Below are 23,220 nucleotides of genomic sequence, written 5' to 3'. Positions count from 1 at the left end.
CTCCGGATCTGATCGATTTTGTCCTGAAGATATTCCCCAAACTCCTCTGCTCTACCCTGTAAGGGTGTCTCCCGCGCCCCCTGTGATAAAAGGGAGCGGGTCACCCGAAACAGGGCGGCAGGGCGGTTATCTGCGGACGCAATAAGGGCAGCACAATATCTACGTTTGGCCGCTCTTATTGCCACAAGGTAAGTCCGCAAATAGGCTCTTACCTGTGTTCGGTCAGATTCGGAGCGTGAGGACCTCCACCTGCTCTCTAGACGTCTCCTGTGGCGCTTCATCACCCTAAGCTCCTCAGTGAACCAAGGAGCCTGGGTGGGTCGATGCCGCAGGAGAGGTCGCAAAGGCGCAACCTGGTCCAAGGCCCCAGTCGTCGCCCTATTCCAGGCAGTCACTAGGTCCTCGGAGCGGGAGCGGGACAAGGCTACAGGTATTGGCCCAAGCTCCGTCTGGAATCTATCCGATTCCATCAGGTGCCTGGGGCGGTACCAGTTTATAGAGTCTGGTTCCGCCTCCTCGCGGTGGGGGATAGCGCCAGGGAAGTCCAGCCGGAGGGATGAGTGGTCTGACCATGACAGGGGCGTGATGACTAAATCCCCTATTCCCAGATCACTCGTCCACTGCTCAGATACAAAAATGAGGTCCAGTGTGTGGCCCCCTTCGTGAGTGGGGCCCTGCACTAATTGGGTCAGGTCCATGGCCGTCATGGAAGCCATGAACTCCCGAGCCACCTCAGAAGCCGCTCCCGTTGACGGCAAGTTGAAGTCCCCCATGACCAGAAGTCTGGGAGTCTCAATTGCCGTCGTTGAGATTAGCTCGAGGAGCTCGGGCAGGGCTGCTGATGCATAGCGAGGAGCCAAGTATACAATCAGCAAGCCCCACTGCCTCCCTGGGCCCCAGTTCACACCAAGGGACTCACACCCGGGTATCTGAGGGACAGTGAACTCCCTCGGCTCTAAACATTCCCGAATAACCACCGCCACCCCACCACCCTTACCCAGGGCCCGGGGCTGATGGAATGCCCGGAAACCTGGTGGGCACATTTCCACGAGGGGTAAACCAACCTCGTGGCCCAACCAGGTCTCCGTTATCCCCGCAAGGTCTAGCTCCCCCTCTGAGATCAACTCATTAATGAGGGGGGCCTTGTTGGTAACAGACCTTGCATTGCAAAGCATCAGCCGCAGGCCCTGGCTCTGTAGCACCTGTCCACCTAGACTGCAGGGGTTGGTACAAGCGACCGGGCGTAACCAGCAGCCACGGTCTCCCAACCGACCTTGAGATCTTATCCTGTCCTCGCATCCCTTCCTCCCCACGACCGTTGTAATAGGACAACCCTCTGCTCGAATGATCTTTACTTCCCCCCCCCCCACCGCATCCCCGTCCTTCCTAGACTCACCCATTTGTCCGGCACTGCCTCTCCTCCCGGTCTGAATAGCCCTCCCCCCCACCCTGGAACCCCCTAAAAAAGATAAAAAACATTTTACTAAAAATCCCCTTAGCTTCCGGTTCCTGCACCTCTCGGGGTCCACGAACCCATCCTCGAGGCGGGCCCTTGAAAGAGCCAAGGGCCAAACCTGCGAGAGAGGGGCCTCCCGCAGGCGGAGCAAATCTAGCCTCGAATAAATTATTATCAAAGTTCCAATAGGGGTTAAGGTGCTGTAGGTGGTAAGAATAAGTCGGTATGGGGGGAAGGTTGAAGGCATTAGTCCCATAAGCCAATGTGGGGGGTAAGAGGCAATGTCCTAGATAATTCTTCAGTAAAGAGTGGGGGGGGGAGCAGATGTCCAAATGATGGGATTAGACGGATGCGGCGATGATGGTAAGAGTGGTAGAAAGATGGGTGATAGCCCTAACTGTAAAGTTGGTGAAAACCCTCCGTAGTCTTAGATGGTCCTAGGTGGGGATAAGCTCAGGAACAGAGATTCAGGGTCCTTGGTGGGTGGGGGGGACAGTCTTGGCCCAGGTATCCAGATAGTCATACTCCCAGGCAGCGTTCCAGCCTCTCCATGGTCACAGGCCCGGTCCATGGCCCTTGGCCAGATCTCCCAGAGGCCTCAGATGATCCAAAGCATATTGTTGGTGGCTGTCCTTGCTCAAAATGTTTTGTGTAATGTATATACCACATAGTAGGGATAGGCTGATTATTCCACCGATTAAAAACAGATGGAAAACAGGGTATGAGAGATCAGAGTCAGCTACCTGTTGCACCTTATGAAGTGCAATTAACATAAATCTACATCTGAAACATTAATAGATCAATGACATTCATATTTTACTGGTCAGAATTACAGAGACTGAAAATGAAACAATAATATAAGACCAAAAGTAAATAACTGGGCAATGAAAACTCTTGCTCATCTACCACATATTGCTCAGAAATATACTTACAAATCCCAACATACTATGTGACCGGTTGCAGTATGTAACATCAATGTACAGTAATTCAAACAAATGCTTTTTCTACAACAAATGTCTGTTGAAATAACTTGCTCACCCAACTAACTCAATATCATAATTTCACAAAGCTACAATCCAACAGAAATCTTAGGAATATGTTAAGTATCTGCATACAAGGTCTAGTCTAACCTTCCGTTAGATCTAGAAAAACAGGATTCTGACAATATTCATGAAAATAAATCTCTCTCTCCCTCATATTTATTCAGGTCCTCTTATTATTGAGAAGCATTGATGTGCCAGTGAGGAACAATAATTTCCTCTGTAGACCTACCCGTCCATTCTCCATGCCCACTGTCAACATCACAATAGTACAGATGTTCTGCTCCCATACCAGTCTCCAAAAATCATCCAGAGTTTTTTTCAAAGGCCCCTGGGTAGCAATGAACTCCTGTGGGGAGCTATAACCCTGCAACAACAGAAAGAGATTTCAATAATAAAACTGAGTATTTTTATTAGCGACAGAAACATTAGAAAACAATCCTCTGTCTCCTCCACTTAAAGAAGACTCTCTTTCTTTCCCGTTGTAACTTTAAATCTTAATATAAATATGAATATGAACTAGCGAATGTTTGATATATTTCACTATTATTTTTTTTTGTGCACTTTGCGTAGGAAGTCTTTTAAATTCTTAAGTTGATGTAATCAGCCCCCTTCAATTGATCTTCTATGTCAGGGGTGTCCAAACTTGGGAACTTTAAGACTTGTGGACTTCAACTCCCAGAATTCCCCAGCCAGCTGGCTGGGGAATTCTGGGAGTTGAAGTCCACAAGTCTTAAAGTTCCCAAGTTTGGACACCCCTGTTTTATGTGGTTTTATAATCGACTTCCTAATTCTATAAAATCCTAGTGCTAAAGAATCAACTTTCCAAATACTGATTATTCTTTTAAAATATTTAACAACCAAACAGCAATATAGCTAAAAAGCTCCAAATCCATTATTCCTTCATATGCCATGTTCTATAGAAATGATTTAATGTACAGTATGGCAAGTAGACAGATACTTAAGAAAGGGGAAATGATCCTTTCTAATAATAGTTTCCATGATGAAACAATGATAGATTGGCAAGATTAAGTGAATGGAACTAATCCAATGTTATTTGGAGAAGAGGATGCTCCACATTTATTTTTTAATCAATTTCTTTGTTACTTCTATCACTGGAGTTTCCCAGAACTACATGGTGCTTTAGTGGAAGGAACTCTGAAAATTCCAGAACATATCAACTAAAATTCTGCTAAAGTATTTTTTTTCCTGTCCAAACTAGACAGGAATCTACATGCGTCCCTGGTTATGTATGCATAAATGCATGGAGCTGGGTTATCCTAAGGCAGGAGGCAGACTTGGATTAGAGTTCATATTGCTTCCTGCAAGAGGAGACAGCACAGTCCTTCCTCCACAACATGTCAGCTTCACAACAGACTTTTAATTTAGACATTTCCCCCTTTCCCTTCTTATTTTGCTGTTATTTCCCTGAAGATCAAGCACAAGATGCCAACAGTTTCATGGGTTGTTCAGGGGAATTATACTGGAGGACCTCTCAAATGGCTTGAGTTGATGAGCCCAGGATTCTTCACCCAAAGCCATAGCTTATTTATTAAACATTGTCTCCCCCCATTCTATACCTCTCTTTCATCTGGAGACCTTTTGAGCCCAAGACATCAGAATAAAAAAGAAACACTTGGTAACTACAGTTACTTTCCTCCAGGACATTGGATGCGGAGGAAGGGAGTTGTCCCTGAGTGGGAAGGAGACCAATAGCCTTCAGCTAAATCCATCAGTTTCTTTCAAAAAGCAAACCATTCCTACTATTTCGAAAACTATGCAATACCCCTCCATCCCAACCTGATGGATTTCCTCATGGATAGAGATAAAGCTGAAAATCTCAACTCTCCAAATGTTACAGTACACAGGAACTAGTATAACTAACTTATGACAGAAAACTCACAAACTTCATAAGTTTATTTATGTATGAAGTCATATATGACAGTACATAGGAATCAACCCAAATATTCATGACTATGGTTTAAGTTTAAATTTACCCTTTTGCAAGTCAATGGACTGGCTATTCTCTTGCTGGCTTTGAGAGGGTTTGATCTTGACTAAAGGCTCTCCCTAACATTAAAACGGTGAATTCCTGCTTTGGTAGTTTCATTTCTTCCTCTGGGAGAGTTATTCTCAGTAGCTAACATCACATGTTTTCTATTTCACACGATCTTTAATAAAATCATTAAGAACAAAAGAGGCTCTAGGGTGGCATTCTCCACAGGCACTCTAGACCTTATCAAGATCCCTCTAGTAATTTCTATGACAGCTCTGGTTTTGGGACAGACAGTAAATATATGGAGCACATCTCCAAACCCATGGGGAAGAGCTCAAGGGATTTTGTTTTAGTGACAATGCATAATAAGACTTTAGCTTCAGCCATAAGAGCCTCCCTTGTTGCATCCATCTTTGCTAGGGGCCAGACAGCTGTGTCAATTCATCCCCCAGAGCAAAGATAGGTCAGGCAGGATCAAATAATCTAGCCACACCTTTATTTTTATGCTAGTTGCTAATCTGAATAATGTCCCATTCTCACCCAGAGTGATTGCTTTGTCTACTAAGAGACAAAGTAATTGACAAAGTTCAAAGATCCCAGAAATGCTCTCAATGAAAAGCTGTCAATTGGTACTTCAAGCTCTAGAAGTGATGAAATACATTTGCATAAAGTTATGGATACCTATGCCACTTAGGAGGTATCAGAGGGCAGAAACCTCCTGCCCAAATGGCTGGAAAGTTCTTCAGAAAATAGTCTCTAGCAAGAAGTAGCTATATAGTTACTCTCTAGATGTATGATCCCACCTGTAGGGATACTTAATATATTATATTAGAATGCTCTGCCACCACTGTAAACTGTAGACAATGAAAGTTCATTTTCTGTAGCAGAGATTGGGCATTCAGATCAGCCATTTCAGCTTACTGTTTATAGTTTTATTTATCTTTCATATTCCTTACCTTCCCAAAGGGTAAGTGATCAAGCCAAACCCTCCCACAGAATGAGTATCGGATTTAATCTTAGTCCTGCCTTAGTCTAACAAAGGGAAATAAGAGCCGTGGTAGTATAGTGGTTAGAATGCAGTACTGCAGCTAACTCACTGCTGACTGCCAGGAGTTTGATTCTTACTGGCTCAAAGTTGATGCAGCCTCCATCCTTCTGAGATCAGTCAAATGAAAACCCAGATTGTTGGGGGCAATGTGCTGACTCTGTAAACCACTTAAAGAGAGTTGTAAAGCATTATGATGAAGTATATAAGTCTAAATGCTATTGTTATTGCTATACCCACTATGCGATGCTCTGTAGAAAATTGTTACGTCAATGTATTATTCCTCTCTCATTCCTAACCAAACTTCCCTGTTGTCCCATGGCTGTTTTCAGGGAATGAAAAACCATCATTCCACTAATTCATCCGTCTGCAGTCCCAGGTCTCATTATTCTATCTGCTTTGTACCTTACATTAAAACTAAGATAATTCAACCACACATTCAAATAGAAATATAATTGCATAATCTGAATTGTTAGTCTTCCATTCCTCTCCATCTCATCTCATCTCTAGATATGCTGGATAATTTTAACAGCTTTAAGATGTATGGACTTCAATTCCCAGAATTCCCCAGAAGGAATTGAAATCCATATATCTTAAAGTTGCTGAGGTGGAGAAATGCTGGTCTAAAGTCCGGTGGCCAAAAAGTTCCATGGATAATAATATGGGGTATTATTTCTACCATGCCTCCCACTGCCTAGAATAGTGAAGCATAGGAATTGTTTAGGTGGACAGGGAAGACCAAGGATCTGTAGAAGAAGACAGGATCATTTCCATCTCGTAGCTTCATTCCAGCAGTGGCTAGCCGATTGCTTTAAGCCAATGCAGAATGTAAAGGAGATATAGCTTTATTTCTGCTAAGGAAAATTGATCCTATATGAGAAAGGTAATGTGCAAGTTAAGCACAGTTATTCTAATACAGGCATGCAAACATGACTGCTGTGCAAATACATACACTGTCCATGTATAACTAGACAGGCATGTGCATGCAAATATAAATTACTACATGCACACACACAAATGTGGGGGGAGGGTAGCCTTTACCTGGATAGATCACCAGAGAGGCATCCAAGCTTTTTAACATACAGCTGTAATTAGCAAGAAAAAGAGAAGAGAGAAGTAACATATTTAGAGCAACAGGGCTGCTCCAGGAGAGCCCTTGCTGCATTAAATCCAAACACACCTATCCTTCTCCGGGATTAATCTCTGGTGGAAAAATCCAATTTCCGCATGTTTAAGAATATACTGATTTTACATGACTCTTATTGCCTGGGTGCTGTGATGTTACACCACCCCCATCCCTCGTAACAGAAGCTTTACACTTTTAAATAAATATATATATATATAACAAAAATGTAAGCCTTCATTTGCTACTTGAAAGCTGAAACAGGAGCATCTTTTTTTTTGCTACAAAGCCGGTAGATGACATATTTGAAATTGTATTTAATGTTCAAACTTTTTTTAACTTAAGGACAAATTAAGAAGAAAAATCTATCCAGGAAAGAATGTTGGAGCTGCCTTCTCAGCAAATGATGAACAGAATATCTGGCACACAAAACTTTATCTTCCTTTTCTAGTCTCCCTTTCTTTTATTTTGCCTTGTTCGGCTTGATATAATCTTTCTACTTATCTTACCAAAGAGAAATACTGGATATTCTATAACTATATAAAGGATAAGAGATATTCAACAACAGGGATATAATTAGAATTAGAATAAAACTAACTAGTTTTGAACTACCATATTTTGGGACTATAAGATGCACATAAGCTTTAGAGGAGGAAAACAAGGGAAAAAAATCTGCCTCTGCCTCCAGCATCCATCTGGTATTCATCTGGCTAGCATCCTTGCAGCAAACAGCAAACAGCCTGGTTCGCTTCAGCACGTTATCAAGCCCCAGCACACGGCTCATCAGGGTTCCGCTCCATTGCACCCATACCTGTCAACTGAGCTGAGCTGCTACCACCGCTGGGAAACACTAGAGCTTTCGCTTCCAAGCAGCTGATTGGCGGTTGGATCGGCCTCCTGGAATACTGCCAATCACTTGTTCTAGGTGGTGGGGATCGCCACGGCTCGTTTGCCACCAGCAAACGGGCAGCAATGATCCCCGCAGCTTAGAATAGCACCGCACCAACCCCGCTCCGCTGCAATATTCATTCTATAAGACACACGGACATTTCCACCCACTTTTGGGGGGAGGGGAGCGTAGATCTTATAGTCTGGAAAATAAGGTAAGTATGCCCTCTAATTTTAGTTAAATCCCTTCTTTTATGCTTTGCTTATTGCCATTATTATATACAACCACATTATATGGACATGGGCACCACAGTTGTCACAGTTGTCTGTATATGATTTTGCTTCCCAATTTTCTGTTGTCCTACTGCTTGTCAGCCAAGAAAATCTACTCAGTTCTAATGCAATTACCCATCGTATATCCTACTCCCTTTCTATCAGATAGCCAACTCTAATAAATGGCTAAATTCATTTATAAAATTTCACATGAAGTTCTTATTACAGGGAGACTAACATAATGTTCCTAATATAAAATGTGGGATCAAGGTAATGCACTTGAACTCACTGGCACAAAGTTGGCATTGATATAATCAGAATGGGGCTGTTCATCCAGCAGGCTCAGCTTGACTCGAGTATAGTCATCTATAATTAAAAAAAAAACAGAGTTAAGAGTTGTTTTAGAAGATCTACACAATATACAATATAGATAGTTGCAGAAATATAGCTCTTTTCAAGTTTATGTGCACAATTGTAAATATATAAGAACCAGCATTATTAAAGCAACGAAACCCAAGTTCAAAACCTGGAAATGCTGTATATATGTATGTATTCTTTCCCCTAGGATCCTAAAGTAATATAAAAGCCTTTTCTTCCCAAACTTCCATAGCAACAACCCTTTGAAGTGGGCTGGCTAAGAGACACTGACTGACAGTGAGCCTCCCATCCAGGGGGAATCTATGGCTGAAGATGGCCTTAACCTGGATGTCTTCAATCCTAGTCCAATACCATAAACCATTAACTAATCTATTTTCTACTGTATGATCTTCTGCCTCTTTTTTAAAAAGTTAGATTTTTATTGAAGAGCAGCATCAAAATACTGAGAAGTAGATTGGAGGAGCCAATGTTGGGACAAAAAGTACGTGCAGTCTCAATGCTCTGAGACCGCAGCCGATACTTTTGCTGCTAGGTGGTCCAATCGGACCTAAACCATCCCGCAGAGACGGTGAACAGGAAGAATACATCTTGCTGATCTCAGGGACATCGCAAAGTCCCTGATTGATCCAAGAGAAGTTCTTCAAGCCGGCAACAAAAAATCCAGCCAAAGATTGATGAAGTCGGGGCGGCTCCAAAACGGAAGGAGACGGAAAGAGAAAGTGTTTCCAGCTGGTGAGGAATTTTTACCGTTTTAAAAGAGACTGCCTATAAAAAACTTAAAATTAATTTAAATTGGAGAACAGAAGAAATAAGTGGCGGAATTAAGTTTGGAATGGTTTTGGACAGTGGGTTATCTTACTTTTTAAATGCTATGTTCATGGTTGGAATTTATGCAAGCCTTTTAAAACGAATGGATTAAGTTTTCTTCTTCTATTTTTTTCTTTTATTACTCTTTGTAACCTATGAACTAAAATTCTTCTCTTTCATTACTGTGGGTGTTCTTCTAACTCATTCAAGAATCGGACTTTTTTAAAACTTGAAATACAAAAAATACAAAAAGAAAAAAAGAAAATTGCAACAATAACACTGCTACTTGGAGGCTGGAGGTTTGTGTATTGGAAATGAAACACTCTTACTTTTCTCACTGATTATCCTGGCTTGGCACTCCAAGGTCTCACTGCTTGTTTATAGAGAGTGATAAGAAGAAAAGCATACAGATGTCCCTTTGAAGTATATATTTAACCAGAGAAAAGTGAAAATAAAATTTTATTATTGAAATCTATGCTTAATCTTGTTAAAACCTTCTGAGCTAGAGCAGTAGTGTTTGTTAGCTGGAGATAATGGCACAATTTCAACAGCAGAAAGAAACTTTAAGTCTGCAAAAAATATTCTTAGAAATACAGAAATTATCAAACACATTTGAGAGGATAGAGAAGAAGTTGGAAGACTTAGGGCATCTAACAGTAAAATATGATGAAGAAGTTGGAGATGTTTATCAAGTGGAAAAAGTGGTGGTTAAAATCCTAAAAATCGAAGAGGAAAATGACTATACAGAAATTAAATTTGCTGATATTTATGGTGATTGGTTTGTCTCTGAAAATGGAAAGATGGGAACTCTACCCCAGATGGCAAGACACAGAAGAAGAAAAAACAAAAGAATTTATGGATTTAAAGAGAGAAATTTTATTAGTAACATCATTGATAACACTACCGACAATCAAAGATAAGTGTCAACGCCTAAGACGTTTCCATGACTACTATCAATTTGAGAAGGGGGGGGGAATGCCATGCATACTTTTGGCCAGAGTAAAAGTTTCATATTTCTCTACTGGGATGTGAATGCGCATTTCCAGAACCCTGCCATAATGTCCTGTTGGAGAATGTGATTGATGACCTCAGCCAGAGGGGAGGGGTCACAGGGGTAAAGGTCAGATGCCATTAAATGTGATTTAGTTTCAGCTACACAGACGTCCGTGCTAAGATGTTCGCCCTAATAAACGAATGGGTTTTTTTTTAATTTCGTCTCGGGGCTCGTAAATTAATTAGGGCAACTCTTGGAACCTTCACAATAAGCTGATTAAGGAAACAGAAGAATGGCATCGAAATTACATGAGAGACTATTTAAGCAAGGAGTTGCTAAGAGGAGTCCATTCAAATTTGTTTAAGGAGATGATTAGAGGACTGACACCACAAATGGCAGAAGATATGAGACTGTTTTGCTACCGGGAAGATAAAGGGTGATAGATGGAAGACTATAAGTTAAAACTAGTTAAACTTAGTGAAATTTAGTGACAATAGAGATAGTTAAATAAATAATTGATAATAATGTATACAATGTGTAGTGTTATGATAAGTAATAATTGGATATGAATAATAATAATAATAATAATAATAATAATAAGTTTGAATTTATTAGCCGCTCCCTTTCCAAGTAGGACTCGGGGCGGCGTACAATGGGGCATATAAAACACAGAAAATATATAAAAACACATAGGCGTACATACAGAACATACATACAGATACACAAACACGGACTCGAACTCGGAGGAGGTAAACAATTTACATCATATAGACAGTTAAAAAACCCGCATTAAGATACCCCAATTATAAAAACCCCGTATAGAATTAAAATTTAACGTTTAAAATACAATTTAAAACCAGTTAGGAGGAATAAGAATAATTACGATTGAGCCAGGCCAGATAATTGAAAGAGGTGGGTCTTCAGCTGTACACGGAAGGAGCGGAGATCGGAAGTAATCCTGATGTCACGGGGGAGGTCATTCCACAGGGCTGGGCCCACCACAGAGAAGGCTCTGCTCCTGGGTGTCGCCCCCCGGCACTGTTTGGCGGACGGCACCCGGAGAAGTCCCTCTCTGTGTGAGCGAATTGGTCGTAGGGATGTGTGAGGCAGGATGCGATCCTGCATATAACTAGGCCCTGTGCCATGGAGCGCTTTAAAGATCATAATCAAAACCTTGAAACGCACTCGGTAGACCACAGGAAGCCAGTGCAGCTCGCGCAGGAGAGGTGTTACAGGGGAGTATCTAGTCCTCCCCATAATCACCCGCGCGGCCGCATTCTGGACCAACTGTAGTCTCCGAGTGCATCTCAAGGGAAGCCCCATGTAGAGAGCATTGCAGTAATCCAGGCGAGACGTCACTAGCGCATGGGTGACTGTGCGTAGGGCATCCCGGTCCAATAAGGGGCGCAATTGGCGCATCAGGCGAACCTGATGGAACGCCCCCCTTGCCACGGCTGTTACATGGTTATCCATGGACAGCCGGGCATCCAGGAGGACGCCCAAATTGCGCACCTGTTCCATGGGGGCTAGTTGGACGCCCCCGATGGCCAGAGATGGAAGCACCTGGTTGAACCGGGAGGCCGGAAGCCACAGCCACTCCGTCTTGGAAGGGTTGAGTTTTAGTCGGTTGCCATCCATCCAGACCCGTACGGCCTCCAGACACCGGGACATCATTTCGACGGCCTCATTGGGGTGGTTCGGAGTGGAAATGTATAGCTGAGTATCATCAGCATACAGATGATATCCCACTCCAAAACCACGGATGATCTCGCCCAGCGGTTTCATATATGTGTTGAACAGGAGAGGCGAGAGCACCGATCCCTGTGGCACTCCACATGTGAGTGGCCTCCGGGTCGAACTCTGCTCCCCTGTCAACACACGTTGCGTCCGACCAGAGAGGTAGGAGCCAAACCACCGTAAAACGGTGCCTCTGACTCCCAGCCCCTCTAGCCGGTGCAACAGGATACCATGGTCGATGGTATCGAACGCCGCCGAGAGATCTAATAGGACCAGGATAGAGGAACAACCCCTATCTCTGGCCCTCCAGAGATCATCAACCAATGCGACCAAGGCCGTCTCCGTGCTGTGCCCGGGTCGGAAGCCGGACTGGCGCGGGTCTAGATAATCATTTTCCTCCAGGTGACGTGGGAACTGCTGTGCTACCACACTCTCTACAACCTTCGCTAAAAAAGGAAGGTTGGAGACTGGACGATAATTGACTAGGTCCGTTGGGTCCAGGGAAGGCTTCTTGAGCAGGGGCCTCACCACCGCCTCTTTCAAGGCGGCCGGTAGAGACCCCTCACCCAGCGAGGCGTTCACCAGGCCCAGGAGCCAGTCACGCGTGACCTCCCAGGATGCCAGTACAAGCCAGGAGGGACACGGGTCCAATAAACATGTGGTGGGTCGCAGACGTCCACGCAACCTGTCCAAATCCTCGATGGCAACCGAGTCAAACTCCTCCCAAAGCGGTCCCTCAAGACTCGCAACGGGCGTCTCTACTGAACCACTGAAAGGGGTCCATCCCATCCGGATTTGAGCGACTTTGTCCTGTAGATAATTCCCAAACTCCTCTGCTCTACCCTGTAAAGGGGCTTCCCGTGGTCTCTCAAACAAGAGGGAACGGGTCACCCGAAACAGGGCGGCAGGGCGGTTATCTGCAGACGCAATAAGAGCAGCGCAATGTTGACGTTTGGCCGCTCTTAGTGCCACAAGGTACGTCTTCAAATATGCTCGTGCCTGTGCTCGGTCAAATTCGGAACGGGAGGATCTCCAACGACTCTCTAGGCGTCTCTTGTGGCGTTTCATCACCCTTAGCTCCTCGGTAAACCAAGGTGCCAGGGTGGTTCTTCGCCGCAGGAGAGGCCGCAAAGGCGCCACCCGGTCTAGGGCCCCGGTAGCCGCACTATTCCATGCGACTACCAGGTCCTCTACTCGGGGGCGGGTCAGGTCCACAGGAGGTGGCCCAAGTTCCGTCTGGAACCTATCCGGTTCCATCAGGCGCTTGGGGCGGAACCATCTAATACCTTCCAGTTCCGCCTCCTCGCGGCGGGGGGTAGCACCAGGGAAGTCCAGCCGGAGAAGTGAGTGATCCGACCATGACAGGGGAATAGTGTCTAGATCCCCTATTCCCAGATCACTCGTCCACTGGCCAGAGACAAAAACAAGGTCCAGGGTGTGGCCTCCCTCGTGAGTAGGGCCCTGAATTAACTGGGTCAGGTCCATGGCTGTCATGGAAGCCATGAACTCCCGAACCCCCTCAGACGCTTCCCCCATCGACGGCAGATTAAAATCCCCCATCACTAAAAGTTTGGGGGTCTCAACCGCCACCGATGAGATCAGCTCAAGGAGTTCGGGCAGGGCTGCTGAAGTATAGCGAGGAGCCAGGTATACTATCAGCAGGCCCAACTGCCTCCCTGGGCCCCATCTCACGACGAGGGACTCACACCCGGATGTCTGCGGCACAGTGAACTCTCTCGGCTCTAAGTGAATGAATATTGAATGGTACCCATGAAAGGAAGATTAGAAATCCTTTTGGATTATATATAAAGGTTAATAAAAAAGAATTAAGTTAGATTCAGTTAAGTCTTGATTATTAGGGGGAAAATGTTATGATACAGGATATAGTTAAATAAAGGAGGGCTAATGATAACAATGTATATATATGTATGGGTACAACATAAGGAACTGGATGTAAATTGTAAACAGTGATTTGGAAAGGAGGATTAGAAAATTTTGGTATTAAATATTATGGATATTTAGCTAGAATAGGACATAAGGATTCAGTGTTATTGGAGAATTTAGAAATAGTAAATGAAATGCCAGTATGTAGTTATGTATTAAATCTTGGTATATTTTATGATGAAGGACATTTAGACAATTATAGTCAAATGAAAATGGAAGTATGATGATGGTAATATGTATAAATATCTGAGTTAAAATACTTGAGTTAATATGAATTAGGCTTGATGACTGTGGAAGAGATGCACGAAAGCCTTTTGTAACCAACTGATACACTTTCTACAGTATGTAAAGAAGGAAGATTTTATGTGTTGTGTTTGTTTAGAAAATTAAAAATATTTTTTATAAAAAAATACTGAGAAGTAATCCTCAACTTATAGTCATAAGTGTGTTATTTTAAGGGAACAGCACATTTACACTGTTATACAAGCTGTATACTCAGTACTTTACATTGCAGCCAAGTGTCATTTCTTCAGTGTTGTCACATGAAAAGATATACTAATATTTACAAAATGTGAGGAGGTGTACTCACTTTTGTTTTATACGTGTTTGTGTGTATGTATGTAAAATCATGGGGAAAGGATGTTAATCCTATCTTAAATTATGTTTTAAAAATATAGAAAGTGCTTTTGAGAAATGTTGGAGATCTACTAAGCAAATCATTTGTAGAAAATGGAAATGCATTATTATTATAGACATTAAGGATTTGATTCAAGACGTGTAATTTATTCATTCTCAAAAAAGCATTTTTTTCTGCAAAAATTGATGCAATATATTGCTTTTAGCATATACCATCAAGTTTTTTCTGTTTTGATTTGAAATTTTATTATATTATTTAATATTTACTAGGTAGGCAATATGCTCAGGTATTTCATTATCTTTTTTTCTATTTCCCTTGGTGTTGTGTTCATTTGTTGCCCTTATTTAGAGTTTGTTTATAGTTATCTGGCTTTCTGTTTTTTGTACTTGCAATTTTAAAAACTTGTAACAAAAGAAAAACGAATGTTAGAAATATGATTCTGTTGTGATCTTACATGGTAGAACATGGGGATATCGATTCTTGATGGCATTGGCTGGAACTTCAGCTTCTGCTTTTGGCTGATCCTTTCCAACTTCTTTCAGCTCCTGTACAATGCAAAAGGGAGGAAATCCTTTGTAGTATAGTCACATATTCTCAAGATTTTTTTCACTGTTTGTTTTGAGCCAAGCTTCAATCTGAAAAAAGCAACATTTAGATATCTTCAATTACAATTCCCATAAGCTAGCATGGCCAATATCCATGCTTCTAGGGATGATGGGAATTGCATTCCAAGGGATCTAAAAATGTAGAATGAATTTGGAAAGGCAGTTGTTAAAATATATTTGAGAGAAATATTTCTCATGGTACTGAAGCTGACCAATTGTAAAGCAAAAGGATCAAATGCAAGAAATAGATGCACTCAACCTGTTCCACAATCTCTGTTAAATGTTTAAAAATATATGTTCTAGAGCTGGAAAATGAGTTTAAATTTAAAGACTCTCTGCTATTTGATACTGTATCGTAGAACATTTTCCTCACAATTATTACCACTACAGAGAAGTAATATACAGAACTCATTTAGGACAAAACCTGTTGGTGAAGGAATATTCTTGGTGAGCTGGTTTATAAAAAAGACTCCATCAGACACGAATAAGCATCCACCCTCCATAGCTCATATCTTGTAACCCTCAAATTGCTGATATTCTTAAATAGTTACTCTTCTGGAGTCAACTGTATTGCAATCCTTCATCCCTGTATACTGTTTATAACAGAGAATATATTGATCGTTATAGGCTCCATGAAATACAGCCTATTCTTTGGGGTGCAATTAATAGATTGTGGCAGAATTAGTGATTATTAAAGAAAGGACATTCCTTACAGATTAAATTACCAGCTATGAGAAGCAAGAAGAAAGGAGACAGTGTACATAGATTAAAACATGCAGTAGCTTGTATTAATTACCTGTATTAATTGACCAGCCTTCTCCAATCTACTATTTTTTAGACATGTTAGAACTTCAATTTCTAGAATTCCATGCTTGTAAGGCCAACTGACCCATGGCCTGATGTAATAAGCATATTTTAATGGACTTTTAAAAAGCCAACAGGGAAGGGTTATTTGGGGGGGAAATAGTCCAGAGAGTATCAAATTGAAGAAGATGCAGTGGGTAGATGCAGTTTGGTTAACTCTTTCCTCCATTCTAGCATTACATAAGCTAGAAAGAATAAAGCTGTTGTTTAATTATGGCCATAGTTAAGTTTGGATAGAATTTTACCTAGAATCATTACCTCAAAATCCTGAAAGAACCCATTATTTGAGTTTGCTGTCCTTGTCTCATAATATTGCCTAAAACTTTGCAGAGGGATTGGCCGATGGGTATTCCTGCAAGGAATTAAAAAATGCTCAGAGAGCAATGAAACAGGACACGTGCTATGCACATGGCTGACATAACCAACATATACAATAAGCTAGATAGAATTCATGTTTCTTTTAGTTAATTCCTAAGCTAGCAATATACACTACTTGTTTTGCAATAGAAGCAAAATCAACTGGATTTTATTGCAATGCCAGAGAGTTTAGTTCCCTAGATGTTCACAAGTTGTTTTTACTTGGAATTTACTACAGCTGTGGACTTCAATATTCAGTTATACTTTTTAATGATGCTATGTCTGTTATCTCAAAGCTTTGGCTATGCTAGAAAATAATGGTTAGGTATTGATTGCTTAGCCCTGTTTTAAGGATATAGTTTAAGAATCCTCTTGTGGGACAAGATACCGAAAGAAAATCAAATGCTGTTTCTAACTTCCTAAAGTTGACCTGGAGATAAATTTTCATAGCAAATCAAACCTATGAACTGAGCTCTGAGAATGTCACAATGGTTTCTTTCATAAAAACATTGGAGTATCTATTCTACATCATCTAATATTTGTCTAAGCGAATAGAAAGATGAGCATTGCTTCACCTACCTGAGACTGTAGATAGACATTTCTTGAGGTATATTACCCTTTTCTACTCTGAAATAAAAACACGGACATTGCTATTGTTTTGGTAAAGAGGTATGTCTTTCCAAATGTACTTCAACACTCTCTCTCTCTCTCCCCCTCCCTCCTACCCCCTTTCTCTCCCTCCCTCCCTTCCTTTCTGCAACAGCATTTTGATAAAACTTGTTGAGCCATTTTTTGATAAAACTCTTGTTGAGCCATTTTTCTTACCTTGTGGTGCCATTCAACTATCTCTTATATCATTGAATAGAACAAGGACATTTAGCTAAATCAGCTATCTAAAAAAATCTAAGCTAAGACCATTTTATAATAATTCCACTCACTTCTCATGCCCAGCTCCAAAGTAGACAATCCTATATTTTATTATTTTATTTTATTTTATTACCTTCTTTTTCTTAAATGTTTCCAGTAAACCCATACAGAAATGGCTGTGACTGTCACAAGGAATCCCATAATGATTCCAGCCACAACTGGGGCAGGCAGAGTTGCAGAATCTGCTGAAGCAGCTGCTGCTAGATATCAAAACAAGGAAAAATTACATTTGTATAAGGTAATTTTCTGTCAGGCCCAGAAAAAAATAATACTGTCGAAATAATTTGTAGTATAATTTGATTAGAAAACACTAATATAGCATTATCATTATAGTACTGTCCTATAAGGAAAGACAAATGATTGGACATAAGAACAATTCCATACCCCACATGGTAGAATAGAATAACAGTATTATTCCGATATCAAACAATCAATCAACCATTATTATGGTCAAAGACCAACAGTCTGATATAGTTTGATTGTATGGGAAAACAGGATGCTGGAAGATACTGTGAGACCTTAACAATGCATACTTGGTACAGGATGGGTGCAGAGAAGAAGTGGGGGGTTGTACATGCACATGCACAGATGTAATCTGGAAATGTCACTGAGTGAGCTGTGTGGCCCACAGAGACAAAAGATTTTCCAGCAATATTGTTCCTACAAGGCCTGTTCAGAAGAGATACCTACAAGAACATTCAAGACAAGTAAGAGCCCCATATTGAGGATTGTACCAGGGCTGCAAAACATAGTTATTTCTCCAGTCTTATCACACCCACAGATAGCCACCTAGCAGCCCTCCAGTAAGAATAAATATATTATTCTATGCTGGAGGGATGATCCACACAATCATCTGGACAGCTGCTGTGAGGAATATTTTAGGCATCTGGCAGATAAAGTTACCTGGATTCACTTGGAGTTGGACTTTGACTAGGCAAGTCCTGTTGAAGTGATGGAAGCATTCTTTATTTGGTTAATGGCAACTCCAATGCACATCCCTTCTATATGTAGGGGATGAGTCTTAGGGTGGAGTCAAATTTTGGACTTCTTGTGCTCCCACAAGAGACCCAAGTCCATCACCCATGAATTCTGCTGACCCTTGTCTAGCATTAATTTGGTTTGACCATTAGTAGATCAGATTTTTGTGAATAGGTAGCATATAATAAACTTTTAGTGTTTTGAACTCAATTCCTATTCCTGATTACTTGCACCTGATACTATATATCGTACATGGCAGTAATATGGAAACTTATTTCTGGATTGATATGCAAAAGATTGGACAATTGGTAATTTAATGAGATAATTTAACATATTCCTTTGAATATTTGGGAGGAGAAACCCTAATGAAATTAGATAGAAACTAGACATCTATTTAATCCAAACTCTAACAAAAAAATACAACTTACCTGAGAATGCTGTGAAGGACACTTTTGGAGTCTGTTGGCTGTATCTAGTGAATGCAGCAATGCTGAACCTATAGAAACATTGAAATAAAACTTCTGATGATTCTGTTTACTGACTTACACTTTCAATAATTTGTTGCATTTATATCATCCCCAGTTCTCCAAAGAGTTCAACCATTGGACATGCTTCTCTCATATTTATACTTTTACTCGCACAAAAATCTAGCAGATGGATGGAACTAGTATAATTGTTAAATACTTTCAGTAAGGAAATAGGTTAGTTGCAAACTCCCTCAAGATTTCTAGGTGGTGACCAATGAAAATGAAACAAACCTCTAGTATTTTACAGCATGATTTTTCTTACATTCCTACCTGTACTGTTTATTTGTTTTCAGCTTTCCATTGCAAGTTGCTCGGGAGTGGCTGCAATCTTCTCCACCCATAGACACTGGCCAAGCCTTGAGGTTGGTGCTCTCATTAAGATGAAATGGGTTTGGCAGCAGCATAGCCAAATATGAGTCTTCCTGCCCGTAATAGTGGTCATACCATGTGTGGGAAATGATTTCTTGAGTAGGCCTTAGTACTGGAAATACAGAAACAAGTATTGCAGCATTAAGGTCACAGGTAAATTAGGAAACCTCTCCTACCAAGCAAAGCACATAAAGAGGTAGATACTTACAAGACTCATTGGTGGTGACTACAATTCCATAATACTCTATGAGACCATTTTCTTCACTGAACATATCTGGAGAAATGACAATTCTGGAACTGGCATCAAATTGTGGGAGGTCCATTCTCACAGGAGGTGGAAGAACTGCAGCAGAAAATAAGAAACGTTGTTGGAACTGATAGATGCAGAACAAAGTCTGCAACCCTTGGTACAATCAATGGTGAGATTAGAATCAATACCTTCCACAGATGTGTTGCACACGATTGTCACAGATGGGCCCTTTAAGTCATTCTTGCCAACAGCATTAATTTGGATTTGATAGGAGGTATTTGTAGTCAGCTCTACCAGAGTAATATTAGTTTGGAAAACAACCAAAGCTAGTATTGGTTGTTGGAGGGTTCTCGTTGGAAATGGATTCACAGTCAGCTCATAAGATTTAATGTCACTCTCAATGATTGTCCAATTTAGAAACATACTGGTGGTGTCAGATAGACATTGCAGGTTCTTCACATGACTGGGTTCTAGAGAGACAGGACACAATCAACTGAGAAAGTTCAAACTTGTCTGTCTCTATGACATTTAATAAATATTTAATTAAAAAACCACCTACAGGCAAAGCAGCCTCGGCACCAACTTCTAGTGTATCCAGTCCAACGATTCAACAGACAAAAATTTCATCATTTTTACAAGAAAAGAGTGGAGAAAGTTCAAAGGATTTATCTGTTACTCAAATGTTTCAAGCTATTATGCAGGGTCAAAATGAGTTGAAAAAGGAGGTAGCAGATTTTAGAGATGAGCTTAAAAATGTGCAGCAACAAATAACAGAAAATAAACAGAGAATAGGGGTGCTAGAGGAGGGTGCGGCTGGGCTGGGGAAGGAGGTTAAGGCAGTCCAGAAGGGGAATATAGGAAAATTTCATGGCAAAGATAGAACTTGAAAGAATGTCCTTCTTTCTCAGATTCCAGAACCTACCGGAGACAGAAGATGAAGATCTTAAGGATATTATGAGTACAATTTTGGCAAAATATATTAAAAGAGATAAAGAACAGTTGTGGTGGGATATGGATCTGGTTTATAGGATTAATTAAGCATATGCCAGAACACATAATGTTCCAAGGGAAGTACATGTTAAATTTCTTAGGAAGACCATGAGGGATGAGATTCTAGGGGCTAGGGAATTTGGTTTAGATGGTTATTGCCAGAAGGAATGCTGATCTTCTGGGAGGGAAACAGAATTAGAATTAACACAGTCGTGGAGGCAGAGGCCTTCATTAAAAAACATAGTGCTCTCCTAGAGGACGGATATATAAGAAGTACTGAAAAAGGCGACAAAACACAAGACATGAAGGAGGGAGGGGCTGCGGCTCTTCCTGGGGACAAGGGGAAAGGAACAATAATGGAAAGACTCAGGTCACAAAAATAAATATATCTGGAATATCATTTTAATTGTTGATATATTAGAAAGTGGCAAAAGAGATGATTGAACACATGGTTGATACAATGTATAATAAGATGCTGTTTCTGCTTATCTTTTATCTTTTTTTTTTTTGCTTCTGTAAACGTTGTGTGAATTGGAGAGATTCCTACCTCTGGCACGATGGAGCTGCCAAAAAAAAATTTTTTTGTATATCCACTTACCCTTTTCCCCAAAAAACTTTAAAAACCAATAAAATTCTTTTGAAAAAAAATATTTGCAATACAGGAAAAATGGGATAGAACAAATTCTGCCTAATTCACACTATTTTGTTCACAACTTTGGTGAAAGCAAAAGGCCACTGAAATCACAGATGGTTTGTACCACAGATGTATGACAATCCCGATTTTGATCATTGGAATTTGGACCATATACAGGCTTGCTTCTTAAAACTCTTAACTGATCCATCTGGGCAAGGATGAGCTGTAAAAGATACTATAATACTTGCACAATTTGATGGAAGCTTCTTATATCCATATGAATGCCAGAGAAATTATTCTTTATTCTATATCAAAGTACAGAATGAAGAAAGTGTCCCTTGAATTCTCATGGATTTGAATTGTATGACTTAGAATACTGTGCTTGACAATTTGGCCTAATGTTCTTTTCTGCTTCTTGAGCCTCAACCAATTTTATGATGTCCGAGCAGTGATCAGGATACTCCAACTGAAAGGATACATCTGGGGATGAAGATGGAAATATGAATATCTCAGAAAGATGAACACATACCCACCTATTGGCATTACTATCATTTCAGAACTGTTCTTATATGGTCCAGCAACACAGGTGAGGGATATGGAATAATTTCTCCCTGGAACTAGTCCCTGAAAAATATGCCGGACTTGCCACTGAGTCAAGGTGTGAAGCTGTAACAAGGTGCTATTTTCTGGATGCCACAGCTGCAGCTGGCAGCGCTCAGGTTTGCTGACAGGTTTTGCCCAAGCCACAGTCAATGCAGGATTTCCCTTCTCAGCCTTTACAGAGAGCTTCCTGGGAACCAATGGGTCTGGTATGTAAAACAAAAGGGAATACAGAGTGAACAAGCTGCAAAAATAATAATGTTGATGTAACATTCTACAATGAAGCCCCGAACAATCAATCATCTCCTACTTGTTTGTAACAGAAATTGGTGCACGGTACACAATCATTATTCTATAACTACAAACAAAACTCAGTTGAACTGCATCATCTCCAAACCTATAACAGAAACATTGCCCAAGAATAGTTCAGAAAGACTGTTCAGAAACTATTCAGTCCAATAGGTTAAAGGAAGAGCCATGGTGGTGCAGTAGTTAGAATGCAGCACTGCAGATTAACTCACTGCTTACTGTCAGGTGTTTGATTCTGACTGACTCTAGATTGACTCGACTTCCATCCTTCTGAGGTCAGAAAAATGTGGACCCAGGTTGTTGGAGGGCAAGATGCTGATTCTATAAACCACTTAGAGAGGTCTGTAAAGCACTATGAAGTGGTATATAAGTCTATATGCTATTGTTGCTGTTGCTATTTTTAAAACAAACATGTTACCATTTTTAAGATATCAGGCTTTTTTTTACAAAGATGTTCACACCATCTTTAAAGTCTTAAGTCAGTTCTTTTGACTTAATGAGAATTTCATGAAAAACAATGGGACATGGTGCTGTTTTACACAATATTACATTCAGCAAAAACCTGTTTGATTAAATCCATTTTTACAAATCTAAATCTGTTCTTTAAAAAAGTTATTCAGTTTAAATCTTTCTTTGCAGAAATGATTAGGGGCTGTTCTTTCAAAACGTTCTCTTCCACATCTTGTGCAGAAGCCAGAAAAAAACAGACTCAGATACTCAGTGCCTGCACATTTTTTTCCAAATCATTTTGGGTTCATTGACTGATATCAATGCTATAAATTACTAGAGCTGAATTTAACTTCAGCTGATAATCAACCATCATTACAGTACAGATGGACAATACTTTTGGCTTTCAGGATCATAAAAGTTGGTATGTTGGGAGTTAGGGGCTCATACACCTCCATCATTCATATATTCCTGTGTATCTCTTTTTCTTATTTCATCCTGATCTCTCAAGCAATTTTGAACAGAATTTTGAATTAAAATGGGTAAATAAAGTTTTTTTAAAATCCCTCCTTTGTCCTAATCACTCACTACTAAATATCAATTTTCTGTGGGGCAGCAAGTGACAATAGGACAATTGACAATTTGTCAATAGGAAAAATAGAACAAATTTAGAACCAATGTAAATTGCCAAGAAGAGTTAAGACACTTTCATCATATTAGGCTTTCCATTCCTCATTCTTCAAAAGCACTTTAGGGCTGATTGTCTTCTTTCTTCCACCTTCAAAGTGGAGTACAGATGACAGTGAGGGAGGAATTTTCAGGGGAGGTGGGTGAAAGAATCTGGCTTGCCTGTAAATTTTAGAGACATATTGCTTGGGCAGGGGGGAGCCCTGCTTTGCTAAAATTTGAAATATTCCACAGCAAAGCTGGTAATAAATTGACTGAGCTTCAGATACAACTGACATTGGGAGATTCAGGAGCTCTGAAGTAGATTTTGAATGTGTTTAAAGTTCCTATCCGGAAATGTCCATATGTGGACAATGAA

General features: G+C 40.8%; 1 protein-coding gene across 3 annotated transcripts in view; it reads right to left on the bottom strand.

The window, feature by feature from the left end:
* The window catches only part of LOC309388662 (receptor-type tyrosine-protein phosphatase V-like), a 69,538-nt gene that overhangs the window by 16,175 nt on the left and 30,143 nt on the right, over positions 1–23,220 (bottom strand). For 2 of the 3 annotated variants that reach the window (XM_081946171.1, XM_081946172.1), the window contains exons 15-25: positions 21,353–21,625; positions 19,384–19,665; positions 19,154–19,288; positions 18,847–19,057; positions 18,478–18,545; positions 17,145–17,271; positions 16,724–16,771; positions 16,046–16,139; positions 14,773–14,863; positions 8,111–8,187; positions 2,729–2,863 (exon numbers count right to left, since the gene is read on the bottom strand). In XM_081946171.1, the coding sequence (XP_081802297.1) occupies positions 2,729–2,863; positions 8,111–8,187; positions 14,773–14,863; positions 16,046–16,139; positions 16,724–16,771; positions 17,145–17,271; positions 18,478–18,545; positions 18,847–19,057; positions 19,154–19,288; positions 19,384–19,665; positions 21,353–21,625 (1,541 nt within the window). The remainder of the gene's footprint in view (positions 1–2,728; positions 2,864–8,110; positions 8,188–14,772; positions 14,864–16,045; positions 16,140–16,723; positions 16,772–17,144; positions 17,272–18,477; positions 18,546–18,846; positions 19,058–19,153; positions 19,289–19,383; positions 19,666–21,352; positions 21,626–23,220) is intronic. The other variant, XM_081946173.1, reaches the window with a different exon arrangement.

Source organism: Natrix helvetica (genome assembly GCF_964273705.1).
Source record: "Natrix helvetica genome assembly, chromosome: 3".
NCBI lineage: Eukaryota > Metazoa > Chordata > Lepidosauria > Squamata > Natricidae > Natrix > Natrix helvetica.
This window is presented reverse-complemented; position numbering and strand designations above follow the sequence as displayed.